At 39.9% G+C, this 17,140-nt stretch overlaps 1 protein-coding gene across 8 annotated transcripts in view; it reads left to right on the plus strand.

The window, feature by feature from the left end:
* The window catches only part of LOC126235804 (leukocyte elastase inhibitor-like), a 188,533-nt gene that overhangs the window by 111,435 nt on the left and 59,958 nt on the right, over nucleotides 1-17,140 (plus strand). For all 8 annotated transcript variants that reach the window (XM_049944625.1, XM_049944631.1, XM_049944630.1 and 5 more), the window contains exon 7: nucleotides 932-1,076. In XM_049944625.1, coding sequence (XP_049800582.1) covers nucleotides 932-1,076 — 145 coding nt within the window. The remainder of the gene's footprint in view (nucleotides 1-931; nucleotides 1,077-17,140) is intronic.

Consider the following 17,140-nt stretch of genomic DNA (forward strand, 5'->3'; position numbering starts at 1 on the left):
GATGGAACAGTATGTACAACTGTGTTCTAGATAGAGATACAGAGACTTTTCTGTATTGGCACATAGAGTAGGAGAAAGGATCCACAGTGAAGAGTATGTGTAAAAATACAGAGAAAAAATCACAAAAAAGGTGAAAGGGATGAACTATAGGGAAGAAAAGGTGAAACTTAAGGGAGTGAAAGGTGAAAATGAACTAAAATTGTGTGAAAACGCAATGAGATGAAAGAGAAATATAAATAAAAAGATGATAATGGGTCTCTTGCCCCTTCTTACTTCCACTCTCCCTCCCCTCCAACCCCCCCCCCCCCTTCCATCACCCAGCAAAGCCTCCTGACCCTGCACGTAGCAGCTCTGTGATCTACCCATCATGTTCCTGCATGCTGCTGCAGGCAGCACAGCATCTTCCCCTACCCCTACCCTGCTGTCCCTCCCCTCCCTGCCAACAAGGCTTTTGTCAAAATAGACAAGCCAGTGGCTTCAGCTGTGAGAGGCTGTGGTGTGGTCATGTGTCTGTATGAGCTGCATTTGCGAGTGCGTGTGTGTGTGTGTGTGTGTGTGTGTGTGTGTGTGTGTGTGTTTGTGGGCGCGCACGCGGTTGTGTCAATATTCTATAGCTCTAAGAAAGATTAATCTGAAGATTAGTATTGTGATCAGTCTTGTCTTTTTACTTTTAAACTATTGTGTGTGGATGGTAATAAGTGAATGGTAATCAGTGGCAGCTGCTATCTGTACGTTGCTGCACACGGTACATAATGCAAGTCATACTGAACAGGAAAATGTTTATACAAGTTGATTTACTTCAATAATTCATTGTTTCATAATAAAAATATACATGAGAATGTCAGTGATGGTAACGTTCATTGTTTCAAAGATTGTCTGTTATTGAAGAATTTTGATGCTAGTTTTAAAAGAGATGCACTTGAACTTTCAGCTTGGCATGAAGGCTATGTTTGATGACTGCAATGCAGATTTTACGGGGATTAATGATTCCAAACCTGGTCTTGTTGTCAGCAAAGTCTTCCACAAAGCTTTCATTGAAGTAAATGAGGAAGGTACTGAAGCTGCAGCTGCAACTGGTATGTAATAAGAAGACATTCTCACTAAAGACTTGTTCTACATTACAGTTATTCTGTATCATATTGAACATATTATTTTTCGAAGATATGACCACCTGAGCTTATTTTTGGGATTTTGTCTTTGTATTTCACATTGGCTCACCAGAACCGTTAGGAGTGTTCCTTTGAGAATTTATACACTGAAGCACCAAAGAAACTAGTATAGGCATGCATATTCAAATACAGAGATACGTAAACAGGCAGAATATGGTACTGCAGTCGGCAATACCTATATAAGACAACAAGTCACTGGCACAGTTGTTAGATCACTTACTGTTGTTGCAATGGCAGGTTATACACTGAAGCACCAAAGAAACTAGTATAGGCATGCATATTCAAATACAGAGATACGTAAACAGGCAGAATATGGTACTGCAGTCGGCAATACCTATATAAGACAACAAGTCACTGGCACAGTTGTTAGATCACTTACTGTTGTTGCAATGGCAGGTTATCAAGATTTTAAGTGTGTTTGAACATGGTGTTATAGTTGGTGCATAAGCGACGGGACACAGCATCTCTGAAGTAGTGGTGAAGTGAGGATTTACCTGTATGACCATTTCACGAGTAAAATGGTATGACCATATAAAATTAACCGTTGGTAAAGCAGATGCCAGACTGAGATTCATTGGAAGAATCCTAAGAAAATGCAGTCCAAAAACAAAGGAAGTAGGTTACATTACACTTGTTCGCCCACTGCTTGAATACTTCTCACCAGTGTGGGATCCGTACCAGGTAGGGTTGATAGAAGAGATAGAGAAGATCCAATGGAGAACAGCGCTCTTCATTACAGGATCATTTAGTAATCGTGAAAATGTTACGGAGACGATAGATAAACTCCAGTGGAAGACTCTGCAAGAGAGACGCTCAATAGCTCGGTACAAGCTTTTGTTGAAGTTTCGAGAACATACCTTCACTGAAGAGTCAAGCAGTATATTGCTCCCTCCCATGGATATCTCGTGAAGAGAGCATGAGGATAAAATCAGAGAGATTAGAGCCCACACAGAGGCATAGCGACAATCCTTCTTTCCACGAACAATACGAGACTGGAACAGAAGGGAGAACTGATAGAGGTACTCAAGGTACCCTCTGCCACACACTGTCAGATGGCTTGCGGAGTATGGATGTAGATGTAGATATAGTGAATATCAAGAATCTGGCAAAACATCAAATGACAAACTGCCTGTTCATTTCTGTCTCAGGATGTTTGGCCAACATTCTTCTGATGATTTTTCTGACGTTTTGCCAGCATGAGTGGCTGGCAGTGTCAAACATTCACCCTCCATTGCTGGTGGTGGCCAGGTCCCGAGCTTACAGCCGCAGACTATGTGTACCTGGCACGCCAACATCCGAGGGCTCCTCTGTAGTCATTTCTGGTGCAGTCAGTCTCACACAGTGCGTGCTCTGCCACAGCCAATTTCACCACCTGCCCCAACCTGCAATGTCAAATGGCTCTGAGCACTATGGGACTTAACATCTGTGGTCATCAGTCCCCTAGAACTTAGAACTACTTAAACCTAACTAACCTAAGGACATCACACACATCCATGCCCGAGGCAGGATTCGAACCTGCAACCGTAGCAGTCGTGCAGTGCCGGACTGAGCGCCTAGAACCGCTAGACCACCGCGGCTGGCCCTGCAATGTCATTTATGTTCTGTAACCCAGGTGTTGATTGATTGTCCAGTCATTCCAACATAAACTTTTCTGCATGTGCATGGTATGCGGTATGTTCCTGGCATTGCAAGTGGGCCACTTGTCTCCTTTGGTGATCTGAGACTGTCCTTGATTTTCTTTGTCAGTTTGTAAATAGTCTTCATGCGTTTTTTTTGTGCAATATATGTCTGATTCTGTGTGTCACTCTGGGAATGTATGGCAGAAAGGCTGTACCCGACATTTCTTTTTCTGATTTCTCAATTCACCGAGTGAAGACATTGTTTCTTTGTTTACAAAAGTGCAAAAGTGCCACTCACGGACTCTCTGGAGCACATCAGTTCCATCTTCCCACAAGACATCACAAAGCTCTTCTATGCATGTCTTGCCACGAGCTATTTCACGAGGAATGGCAGCTTCTATGAACAAAAATGGTTCAAATGGCTCTGAGCACTATGGGACTAAACATCTGAGGTCATCAGTCCCCTAGAACTTAGAACTACTCAAACCTAACTAACCTAAGGACATCACACACATCCATGCCCGAGGCAGGATTCGAACCTGCGACCGTAGCGGTCGCGCGGTTCCAGACTGAAGTTCTATGAACAGCTGGAAGCCATCACTATGGGTAGTCCTTTTAGTCCAGTGGTGGCCAACTTCTTCATGGAACACTTCGAAGCACAGGCACTGGACTTGGCACATTATAAGCCTAAAGTGTAGTACAGATATGTTGATTATACCTTCACTGTGTGGAGCCATGGTGAAGAAAAGCTCAGTGACTTTCTAAGACACTTGAATAGTCACCATGACAACATAAAATTTTCTATGGAAGTAGAGAAGGACAAAAACTACCATTTCTAGATGTGCTGTTCACAAGGGATGGTGAAAACCTGGGACACAACACGTATTTCTAAAACCGACACACACAGATCGATACCTGCACAAACTATCAGATCACCACCTGAACCAGAAAAGAGGCATGATTAAGACGCTTGTAATGCGGGCAAGATGAATAAGTGAGCCAAAGCACCTCAGATGTGAAATACAACACTTTGAGAGTGTTCTGAAGAGTACAGGTACTCCACAAGTGATATTAGATGCATAACAGAGCCAAACACTCGGCGAAGTGAGAAATCAGGAAAAGAAGTGTCGGGTATGGCCTTTCTGCCATACATTCACAGAGTGATGGATAAAATTGGCCATATATTGTGCAAACACGACTATTTAAAAACTGACAAAGAAAATCAAAGTGTGTCTCAGATCAGCAAAGGCGACAAGAGCCCACTTGCAATGCCAGGAATATACTGCATGCCATACACTTGCAGAAACATTTATGTTGGACGATTGATCAACACAAGGATTACAGAACATAAACAAAATTGCAGGTGGAGAAATCAGCTGTGGCAGAGCTCGCTCAGTGTGAGACTGACCACCTAGTAAAATTCGCCAACACAGAAGTTCTGGCTGTAGAGAAGAACTCTCATACCCCCTTGTTCAGAGGAGCTGTAGAAATACACAAAAATAGGAATGGCTTCAACAAAAAAGAGGGAAGTCTCAAGGTAAACGGATCCTGGCTTCCCGTGCTGCAGCGAACAGCTGTCGCAAGTAGCAAGAGGAGAACCACACTGGAAATGACCGCAGAGAAGCCCTCAGACATCGGCGTGCCAGGTACATATAGCCTGCGACCGTGAGCTCAGTGCCAGTCCACCAACAGCAATGGAGGGTGAATTTAACAGCCACAAAAGCTGGTTAAATGTCAGAAAAATCATCAAATGAACGTCAGCTGAAGAACCCAAGGCAGAAGCCAACAGGCAGTTTGTCAACAAGTGGCCTTCACATTGCTGCATCCGGAAAAAGATCCTGCAAGAATGGGACCAAAGTGACTGAAGAGAATCATTCAGTGTGACAGAACTGCAACGCTTCCACAAATTGCTGCATATTTCAGTGCTGGGCCATCAATAAGTGTCAGTGTGCAAATGATTCGATGAAACATCATCAATATGGACTTTCAGAATTGATGGCTCACTCGTGTATCCTTGATGACTGCACAACACAAAGCTTTATGCCTCACCTGGGCCTCTCAACACCAACATTGTACAGTTGATGACTGGAAACATATTGCCTGGTCGGACAAGTCTCGTTTCAAATTGTATCGAGCAGATGGACACGTACGGGTATGGAGACAACTGCACGAATCCATGGATCCTGCATTTCAACAGGGGACTGATGAAGCTGGTGGAGGCTCTGGAATGGTGTGGGCTGTGTGCAGCTAGAGTGATACGTGACCCCTGATATGTCGAGATATGACTCTGACAGGTGACACATATGTAAGCATCCTGTCTGATCACCTGCATCCATTAATGTCCATTGTGCATTCTGATGGACTTGGGCAATTCCAGCAGAACAATACAACGCCCTACACATTCAGAATCGCTACAGAGGGCTCCAGGAACACTGTTCCTGAGTTTAAACACTTCCGCTGGCCACCAAATTCCCCAGACATGAACATTATTGAGCACATCTGGGACGCTTTGCAATATGCTGTTCAGGAGAGATCTCCAGCCCTTGTACTCTTACAAATTTATGGACAGTTCTGCGAGATTCATGTTGTCAATTTCCTCCAGTACTACTTCAGACATTAGTAGAATCCATGTGATGTCGTGTTGTGGCACTTCTATGTACTCACAGGGGCCATACATGATATTAGGAAGGTGTACCAGTTTCTTTGGCTCTTCAGTGTAGTTCTGTGTTTGTGCAGCTGTATTTTGTCAAATTTGTGTTGTAGCTTGGTAGCTATGTTGCTGAAATATTGATTTGAAAGGTTTTGAGTTCTTTTGGGTCATGTATTGTGGTACCATTGCACTGTAATGGTATGTTTACCTGTTTTGTCTTTTTGCTATTTGTCTCCTGTTTGGTGACACTCCAAGCTATTTTTATTTTGTTTTCTGCCTTTTTTTAATTTTATAATTTTGAGACCTTTTTACTGTTACTAAAACTTTTCTGTATATGTTTTTGTATGTTTGGTTGTATTTTTGAAGTGCAGGGTCATTTTGGTTGTTTTTTATGCTGCCAAGACATTTGAGTGTTACAGAGGATTTCCTTGTACCATTGGTCACCCAGTTACTTTTGTTATGTGTTTTAGTGACTTGTAGTACTTTTGGGAACATTTCTTCAAACCTGAATTTAATTTTTGATGGAAACTTTGAAAACTTCCTGTTGATACTAGTCTCCAAGTACACTTTCCATGTTTCATTGTTCATTTCCACATTAAATTCTACCCTCTTTTCTTTAGAGAAGACTGTTCTATGTGTGAGTATTTTAGTTTTATTTTCTACAGCTATGTTTAAATTTAAGAGCAAACTGGAATGATCTGTGAGGCCCAGGTTACCTACAACAACACCACAATTTTCTTTCTCCAAGTCAGTTAATATATGGTCAATAATTGATGCTCAATGCATAGTAACACTTGCGGCTGTGTTAATCAATGGTGATATTCTATAACTGTACATAATGCTCAAAAATGTGTTGTTGCAGAACCCATCTGGGTTCAATGTGTTGATGTTTAAATTTTCACAAATGAGAATTTTGCCCTTAGGATTAGTAACCATGTCCAATACTTGGATTAGTTTTACTGTGAATGTATCTATGTCACCACTGGCAGAATGATAAATACATAGTATAGTTACTTTTTGGAACATATATGGCTTTCTTATTTCTATAGCTGATATTTCTACATATTTTTCTTCACTTAACAAAATGATGTGATTTCTAACTTTATACATACTCGATATTCACCATATAGTGGAGATGCTGAGTTGCATATAGGCACAATAAAAAGAGTTTCACACTTAAAGCTTTCAGCCAATGGCCTTTATCAACAATACACACACACACACACACACACACACACACACAACTGCAGTCTCGGACAACTGAAACCACACTGTTACATTCCATCCTGGGTTTTCCATTGCTTGATTTACACATACTCGCTTTCTTAACAAATATACATTATCTACAACCTCTCACAGTGGTTCTGTTACAATGGCATGCTAAATTTTATGAGCAAAGAGCTACATGAGTAATTTCAGAGTGCCTACACCAATGATCTGTTACACAAACATGTGACTTATCAACAGTCCGCAGTTTCACTTCTAGCTGTTGCACTTTATTTCTTATGGAATGGATATTTTGAAACACTGAGCACTTTTTAACTTGGAGACTTCTCATTTTTCTTGTCTTTGTCTAAAAAATCATTTGGTTGATGAGGAAGTATATTTTTTTTTCATTCATGTCACTATGCACTGTTGTTTCTGCTGACACCTTGCATTTTTTTGCATATTTTGCTCTTGCTGCTGATGGTTATATCGCTTCCAAATTGTTTTGAAGTGTTTTTGTTGTTCCTGTTAGGTCTAGTGAGGGTGGTCCGATTATGGGTTTGGTTTTGAAGTTTTATTATTCCCCCTTGATTCTCATGTTCACCAGATATTCTTCACCCAAGCCGTTCAGGTGTAGTTCATGTTGAGTGTGAAATCTACCATCCTCTTTTGCTCACATCAATGCATTCCACTTTTTTAAAATGTCCACAGATTTTAGCAAACAGATTATCCGCACTTTGTTTGTCTGTATTAACAGGCGACTGCCTTATAAGATCATGTTGATGTGGAATATTCACAATTATGACATTTGTATGTGTCAGATTTTTCAGTCAGTTTTTAAGATCACACATAGCACTTTCCATTTTGTTTTTGTGTATGTCATTAGAACCTCCCAAAAGTATGACAAAGTCTTTGTCGTGTACGCTTTTTACCTCTGTAGATGCAATCATAATCACCAAGTGGGTGTCCTGGTTTCCCTATACCATGTGAATATACACTGGGGTCCAAAATTAAAAGCAACAAACTGATATTTACCTGTCCTGTGTCTAATTCATGATATACTCATACAAACTGTCAACAGATGTCATCACGATTGTGTTCTGCATGGAAGATGGCATTTCAGTCAACGGACAACCATACCAGCAAAGATGTCAGGGCACCTATCAAGTGGGGTAGTGTTGGAAAGGTAGCCCACATCCACAATCACTGTGAACACAGTCACAGACAGTGCAGTATGGCACAGAGAAGACACCTACAGACTCTCTGCTGTAGAGGGCCATAGGAAGAATGGAAGCAGGAGAGTCACAAACTGATGTGGCCCAATGGCTTAATGTGAATTGTTCTGCTGCTTCTTGGATGAGGCAACAGTTTATAGAGACCGAGACTGTATCCTGAAGACCAGGACAGGCCAACCACATGTGACATCAGAAAGAGTGGACTGTTATTTGGCTGTAAGGGCACAACTGTACCGCCTTAGTAATGTGCTGCAACTGGCATCTGAACTCGCAGCATCCCCTGGACATGTTATATCAAGACAAATGGCATACAGAAGGTTTTAGCAGAGTGGCCTTTATTGTTGGAGACCTGCTATCTGCTTGCCTATGGTGTGTCTTCACAGATGGAAACGTCCAGAGTGGAGCCATCATATGCCACTTGGTCAGTCGAATAATGGACCAATATTCTTTACAGAGGTGAGTCCCAATTTGGTCTGGAGAGTTATTCTCAATGGATTTGCATCTGTAGGCCACATGGAACCAATTTTGCGACTCAAACATTGCGGAAAGAAACCAGTATGAAGGAGGATCCCTAATGGCATGGGCAGGGATGAATGTTGACCAGTCAAACACCTTTTCATGACATTGTATGGGTGAATCAGCAAGATTTAACTGCTGTCAGGCACTGTAAAGAGATCTTGAGATCTCATGCATGGTTGTTGTGAGGTGCTGTGGGCCCATACTTCGTAGTGATGGATGATAATGGTCAACGTCATAGAGCACAGATGACTGACGGTTTTTTGGAAACAGAAGATATTGCATGAATGGCACCACCTGCTCGGTCTCCCAATTTGAATCACATATAACATGTCTGGGATGCACGAGGGAGATGGGTTACATCATGTTAACTCTCCAAGACTTGGTGAGCAACTCTGCAGGAAGAATGGGCATTATTGCCCCAACTGAGATTGAGGACGTAATTCACAGCATGTCCCATCATTGTCAATCTGTATTGGAGCCAGAGGAGGCCACACCACATACTGAGCAAATCCATTAAGTTAAGAAAAAAAAAAAAAAAAACATTTTTGTCTACTGTTATGCAGCTGATTACGTTCTGTATTCTTTGCAACGTTTTTACTTTACTGTCACCTGTTTATATTGTTTTGTGGCAAAATAAATATAACCTTGCCAAATTTCCATTTGTCATTTGTTGCTTTAAGTTTGATCACCAGTGTTTATTAGCTTTTTCTCTTAGTTTATTTGCAAGACCACAACCATGGCTGTCTGAAAGCACAAATAATTTGCTATTGGAGTTTGGTCTGGAAGTGATTTTGTGTCATTTCACTAAACACTTCAGCACAACTTTTGGATAGCAGTTTGCACTGCCCACATTTATGCTTGGCTTCTCATTTGTCAGCACCAATAAATTCTTTTTCTCCTGCTTTATGCACATTGCTCTTTTCCTCTTCAACTCTTTCATGAGAACTGCTTAGGTCTGCACTTCAAAAACCATCAGTAGAACATACCTGAAATAAGTTTTCGTGTACAAAGTGTGTGTTACTTTAACGGTTTTTTTAATTTCAGCACTTTTTCCTTGCTGTTATTACACATAACATTTGTCCACTTTTCCCTAACGGTCGCAGTATCATGTGGAAATTTCAGCATGTACAGTTCACTTTTTTGAGCTGTAATTTCACATATCCATTTTTAAAGTACTGATAATAAACTGGTTATGGATTTATTCAGTTTGCTAATTTCATCCTTACAGTTTTCACATGGTTTCTTTTTAACAGCAAAATTGATTTTTTCGTTTTTTAAAAAAGACACATGCTTAACTTTTACCCTTGCCATCATCTCGGGAATTTGATTGATGATGTAAGTAAAAGGTAGGTGTGTGGAGACTCACCAGTGTGAAGAGAGTAATGGATTCAAATGACAGATTCTGAAATGGAGACCTTGCTGGAATTTTGGAATGGGTTCATAATGGTGAGGTTCATAAGCCTAAGGACTAGAAAACTAATGGAAAAAATCAGCTGTAAAATCATAGTAGTTCAGGACTACAGTGGCAGCTGTATAGTCATAGTAGTTCAAGAGACAGTGGCAAAGCCCTTGTTCAAAAGGAAAAATAACCCTTTTTCAAAGGAAAAGTAGGTCTATTATTTGTATTTTTCTGCCACCAGTCACATTTATTATTTTATGTTTAATTCAAAACATTGCAACAGATATTGAGCATGTTTTACTCATCATCAAGCATTTGTGCATCCTGATATTACTTAAAAATAAAGTGTCTTAGTCTAAATTAACCTAGAACTATTTTGTTCTGCTGATGGAGTCATTATTGGGGTATTTGGGGGGAGGGTAAGAGCAGTGGATGGTCTGACATTGATGTCCATTGTTGCCTTCTGCTATTATGGAGCTGTGCCTCATTGTTATGCTGTTGATATCACAGTCTGTGCTGGATGCAAATAGTTTTGCATTAGTTGTTGTGGCATGCTAATAATGTGATATACTTTTTATTTGTCAGTTGTTCACTTAAAGATTTTGACATCCCATAGTTTCATCTGCATTTTTGGCACACGGGCAGCGCTGTTGTTGAACATTAGACTACTGTACTGCTTATTATACACTATTTATTTATGTACTTTCACTGCACAGATGTTCGCACACAGACGTGAAGAGTATATCCTAAAAACAGTATGGCGACTTTGCAGTAAATGGATGTGCATCGATTATCATTTCTTTCACTGATATTCACAATACTCACAGTCTGGCAGGCATTTGTTTCACATTAGCACATCTGAAACCAATTTCATAGTACTAAGTTAAAGTTATTGAAGAATTTCAAGTTTTTGAATTCAGTCATCTCATTAAGTATATTATCCCTATTTTCTGTTTTACAAATGAAGATTTCCATTTCATCCATGATGTTCATTCTTTTACTTTTTCCCACTTTGCGTAAAATTTCCAAGTTGTCTTCAATTTTCAAAGGGTGAATTGTGTCATTAATGTTTCTTGCTAGTAATGATTTGTTACATTTCTCTACTCTGTAGCAGTTTATATGTTCTCCAAACTGAGTTCTGAAATTTCTGCCTGTCTGGCCCATATAAAATTGTTTATGTGTGCTGCAGGTAATTTTGTAAATGCCAGGTGCATCAAGATCTGTATCTGGCAGTTTTGTATCATGAATAAGCCTCCTACTTGGGTAATTGATGTTGCTGAAGCTGATTTTTATATCTGTATTTATTAATAACCTCATTTATCAGAGTATATCAAGATATGTAATTTTTACATATTTCTTTGCTGTGGTGCTGTCAGTTGTGAGTATAGTTTGTTGTTGGAAGTTCAGTTTGTTTTTTATTTGTTATGACATTGTCTTAATGAGTGAAGGATCATATTCATTATATATTGCAATACCGTATATGGTTTCTATTTCTCATTGAAGTGTAAATATATGGGCTCTGTATAGCACTGACCTATATGCAGCAATTTTGTTTGAGGTTGGATGTATAGAGGAGTTTTGTGCAGTAATGTCTGTACTAGTAGATTTTCTGTGAACATTGAACGATACCTGCTGGTTTTGTTTTGATATTTTCATGCCATAAAAGGTATGGTGGTGTTCTCTTCATATCTGAGGCAAAATTGGATATTTTTATGCAGACTATTGAATTTATTAAAAAGAGTTGTTACTTCATCATCTGCTCCATCAAATGGAATGAAGATGTTATCCACATACCTTTTATAAAATTTAACATTACTTGTGGTACTATCTTTTAATTTCAGTATTTTATTCTCTATGTGGTTGTTGAATATTTCATTTAGCAGGCAACTAACAGAGTTTCCAACTGCAAGTCCTAGATCTTGTCTGTAAGTTTTGTTGTTGAAAGAAAATCAGCAGTTTGAGACTACTAAATGGAGTACATATATGAACTCTATATTTCTGGTCTGCTCATTGTCTTGTTTTTCATTAGTTTTTTTCCTTATTATCTAAAATGTTTCATCTACAGGTAAACTGCTGTAAAAGTGTACAACGTCTAGGGATAAAATTCTGCTTGAGTTGGTACAGCCAGGATATTCATACTATTAATATGTTCACAGCTGTTCTTTATGGAATAAGATTTTTTGTATGTTTATTTTTAAACTAGTAAATCATGTAGGTGTCTCATTAATTTGTAGATTGGGCTATTAATTAAGTTTGCTACAGGCCTGACTGGATTGTTGATCTTATGAATTTTTGGCTGTCCTCTAGTTTTGAGGCTATGGGATACATTTCAGTAAGGTCCTGTACTTCATTCTTAGTAAAGACAAAGTTACCCCGCATTTCTTATTTTAGCGTTTTTTATTTTTGTGTGAGGTCTATGGAGAAACATTTGTGCAGTGAAAGTACAGAAAAAGAACATTGTTACAATAAGCAATGCAAAGGTGTAAAGCTCAAAAACAGCTCCTCCAGTGCACCAGTGATGCAGATGAAACTTTAGAATGTCAGAATCATAAGTGAACAGGCCCAGGTACTCTAATAGACACTCCAGCAGTAGGGCAACAGACAGGATACATGTTACTAGATTTATGAAAAGCATTTGATATGGTGCCCAATTGCAGACTGTTAATGAAGGAAAGAGCATATGAAATAGGTCCCCAAATATGAGCATGGCTCAAAGACTTCTTAAGTAATAGAACCCAGTATGCCTTTGACAGCGAGTATTCGTTAGAAGGAGGGGTACTGTCAGAAGTGTCCCAGGGAATTGTGATAGGACTCCTTTTATTTTCTGTATACATAAATGATCTGGTGGATATGGTGGGCAGCAATCTGCAGTTGTTTGCAGTAGTGTACAGGAAGGTGTCATCATTGCACAACTGTAGTAGAATACAAGATGACTCAGACACAATTTATATTTGGTATGCAGAATGCAAGCTAGCTCTAAGTATAGAAAAGTGTAAATTAGTTCAGATGAGTAGGAGAAACAAACCTGTAATGTTCAAATCCAGCTTTAGTAATGTGCTGCTTTACACAGTCACATTGTTTAAATATCTGGGTGTAACACTTCAAAGTGATATGAAATGTAACAAGCATCTGAGGATTGTGGTATTGAAGGTGAATGGTCAACATTGGTTTATTGGGAGAATTTAGAGAAAATGTGGTTCATTTGTAAAGGAGACCACATATAGGACATTAGTACAACCTATGCTTCAGTACTACTCAAGTGTTTGGGATCCATTCCGGGTCAAATTATAAAGGAAGGCTTCGAAACAGTTTAGAGGCAGGCTGCTAGATTTGTTACCAGTTGGTTCAGACAAAATGCAGGCATTACAGAGCTGCCTCAGGAACTCAGATGGTAATCCCTCTACAAAAAAGGAAACACAAAAGAAGTTGGCAACTCTGGGCCAGTGGCCCTATTGTCTGGCTTCTCAAAAATTCTAGAGAAAGTCTTCCACAAAAGACTTACAGCCTTTACAGAAAAGTATCAAATCCTATCCACAGCACAGCACAGGTTTAGGAAGAACTGCTCAACCAACAGTGCTATCTATGAATTCCTAAATGAAATTTACCAGAAAGTGGCCAGTGGCGATTATATCACTGGTCCTTGACTTTTTAAAAGCATTCAGTATTATAAATCATGAAGTACTCCCACAGAAATTAAATCAACTAGGTATCAGAGACACACCTAATGACTAGGTCAGGTCATACCTTTGTGCATGGAAACAAACAGTGGAAATTCAACACACTGATGGCAACAAAATCACAAACCATTACTCAGACTACCAAGACATGAAATATGGCATTCCCTAAGGCTCAGTACTGGGACCAGTGCTGTTCCTCCTGTATGTCAATGACCTACAAACAAACATACAGTGTCAAAATGCTTACCAGTTTGCTGATGATACAAGCTTTCTCATTACTGCGAAGTCATAAAACCTACTACAAGCAAACATAGCAGGAACAATGGATAGCATAGCAGAATGGTCCACATACAATAAATTAAGGAAAAACTGTAGCAATCCATTTCCATAATGTCAAGAAAAGGTTACATAAACTATAAATATCCAGTTGCTAAACGAAGCTGTAAACAGAGTTGACCTGACAGTTTCTCGGGCTGTGGATCTGGGATAATGTCGGGTGGGGAACTCTTATTGGCAGTATCAGCAAATAATTTAACACATCCTGCTATGTAATGAGGATCCTTGAAAGCTCCTGTAGTAAAGACTGCCTAAAAAGTGTGTACTATGCAAGTGTCCAATCAATGCTGAAGTCTGGAGTCATTTTCTGTGAGCTTCTCCAAACACCATCAAGCTGTTTAGAATCCAAAAAAGAATCATCAGAATCATAGAAGGTGCCAAACACAGAAAATTTTGCAAGCCACTCTTCAGAAAACTGCAAATCCTCCCACTTCCATGCCTTCATATATATGAAACCATAGTATTCGTACAGCAGTATGTGACTGAAAAATCCCACACTCTTCCTCAAAAATGATGATGTACACACTCACAACACAAGGCAAAAAATGGATCTCCATATGCATCATACAAAGACTAAACTCAGCCAGAATGGAGTTCTACACCTTGGAAAAAAGATATTCAGGAGACTACCAAGTAACATACAATCAATAAACAACATAGCAGGGTTCAAAGTTGCAGTAAAGGGGTATCTAATTTTGGTCACTGCTTCTATAGTCTGAAAGAGTATCTTTATCAATAATAATGTGCCACTATGAATAATAATGTACCACCGAAACCACAGTAACATTGCAACCACTAAACAAATACAAATAATGTACCAATAATAAGTAGTGTTATCATAAGAGGTTCATGATATCAAAATGATAGAAACAATATTTTGTTAGTAGTAGCAACAGCAGCAGCAGCAGTAGTAGTAGTAGTAGTAACAGCTATATTCATCCGTAGATCTCTTTTTACAAAGATATAGGACCTGGCAAAGTATTTACAAGATTAGACCAATTTAAAATGAACTAATTCGAATAAACATACATTTACAGATTTCTAGTTAGAGACAATCATTAGATTTACTCCTGGTATACAACACTTTTTTTACAAATAACTTATTAAATAATGTAATCCCACACTGTTCACTCATATCTCACTGTCAGTCACTGCACACACTATACACACTTTGTTTCATGACACTTCACTCACTACACACACACACACACACACACACACACACACACACACATTGGTGGTCTGGTCCATTTTCTGTACCACAACTTTCCATTTGATATTCTGAAAAACTAAGTGAGAATCCTCTATAATGAGTGAGATGTTGAGCTCAGAAAGAGGAAGAGGTGTTAGTATTGTGCAATGCATAGCTTGGGGGTTAGTTTTTCTAGAAAAGGGAAAAAGAAGGAAAAAACGCAGTGTGAAGGTGTTATGTTATAATCATTATTATTTATTTGTATGACATTTTTTTTTTACCAAACCCCTACTCTGTTTTATCTAAGTAATACTTAAATGTATAAACTGTATTGCATAACAGGTACTTTTTAGCTGCCTTTTTAAATAAATGTATTTTTGCAATTTCTTTTATCTGTTTTGGTAGTTTATTGTACAGGTTTACTCGTTTGTAGAAAATGCTGTTTTGAGTTTTATGTTTATTTTTTCTTGGCAAATGTGAGTTGAGTCTAGCTCTTGTTCCATGGTCATGGACAGAACTTTTTTGCAGTAATTACCAATGTTATTTTTGATGTGTACAACTGACTGGTAAATGTATTCACACGGAACACTTAAAATCCCGTGTTTTGAACAGGTCTTCTTCAATGAGCTCGACTACCATTTTTGGTCATGATTCTTATGGCTATTTTCTGGAATTTGAAAATTATGTTGGTATTTTGTGCATTTGTTCCCCAAAAAAGAATATCATAGCTAAGAATTGAGTGTGCATATGAATAGTATGTAACTAAAAGACACTGCATGTTACACACTGATGACAGGATTCTAAGGGCATAACATGCTGATGAGTTTCTGTTTACAAGTACCTTTGTGTGTTCACATCACTTCAACTGAGAATCAGTATTCATTCCTAGAAATTTTGAATTTGTTACTTGGTCTATGGAGGTGCCATCTACATTTAATTTTACATTGTCATTTTCCCTCTTCAAACTGAAATTCATGGCATTAGTTTTCTTTATGTTCAGTGTCACTTTATTGCTTATTGACCAGCCGTAAACCTCCTTGAGAGCTTCATTTGCTTTCTCTGCAAGGAGTTCTCTTGTTTTCTCAGTGACTATAATATTGCTGTAACTCTTCAGGCTTTCCCGGCGATCTAATGACATCTTGGGTTGTCGGGTGTTCTGCCGGATATCAGCGTCGTACTTGCACGATATTTCGGTCATGTAGCTCGTAACCTTCATCAGGTGCGACCTGAGACTGCTCCTCAAGTAGACCTGGTCCAGTATTTATGCCTATGGCCTTCCCCCTCCACCAACGGCTGCAGGCGCTTCCTCTGTGGTCCGCGCCCATTCCCTGCGACCTGCTGGAGCGTTGCTGCTCCGTTTTCCGTCCGCTGCGGTTCTAGGTGTTCCCTCTGCGGTCCGCGCCCACCAACGCCGCTCCTGGGGGTTTCATCTACGGTCTGGGGTACCAAGCATTCCCCCTGCGGTCCGCGCCCACTCACCACGACCTGTTGGAGCGTTGCCGCTCCGTTTTTCGTCCACTGCGGCTCTGGATGTTCCCTCTGTGGTCCGCGCCCACCAGTCCCACTTCTGGGTGTTCCATCTTCGGTCTGGTGCTCCTGGCAGTCCGTCAGGGGCTCGTTTTCCATCTCCATGTCTCTGGTTCTTCTGTCTGTGCAGTGTTGCAGCTGGCCCCGTTGCTCCTTTAACAATTCCAGAGCCGGATCCCAGGCTCTGCTTAGCTGGTACCCTGTGTCACGGTTCATAAGATCGTCAGCCATTTTAATTTCTATCGATTCTCTTATAACACTGTCCCAAAATCTGGGTGTTTGTGCTAGAATCCTGGTATCCTCATACTTGGGTAGACCGTGCCTCCTGGTCTTTAGCTGAGTGTGCTAGAAGGAATGCCTCATCTTGCCAATCTGCAAAGTTTGACCGCATGAGTAAGAAAGCACAGCAGATGGAAGAGACACGCACTGTGACGAATCTGAGTGGCATACAGTTTGATGATACAACCTTAAAGGTACTCAGCAAGGGTCTCAACTTTGCTACGACCCCTAGAAATGTACCCATTTCAGGTTTCGTCAGTGCAGTAGAGCAAGTTGCAGCCACACTTCCACCTAATGTGGCAGAGGAAGTCCGCCGAGAGACCTGCAGGGCC

The sequence above is a fragment of the Schistocerca nitens genome, chromosome 2 (genome assembly GCF_023898315.1).
Source record: "Schistocerca nitens isolate TAMUIC-IGC-003100 chromosome 2, iqSchNite1.1, whole genome shotgun sequence".
Lineage (NCBI taxonomy): Eukaryota > Metazoa > Arthropoda > Insecta > Orthoptera > Acrididae > Schistocerca > Schistocerca nitens.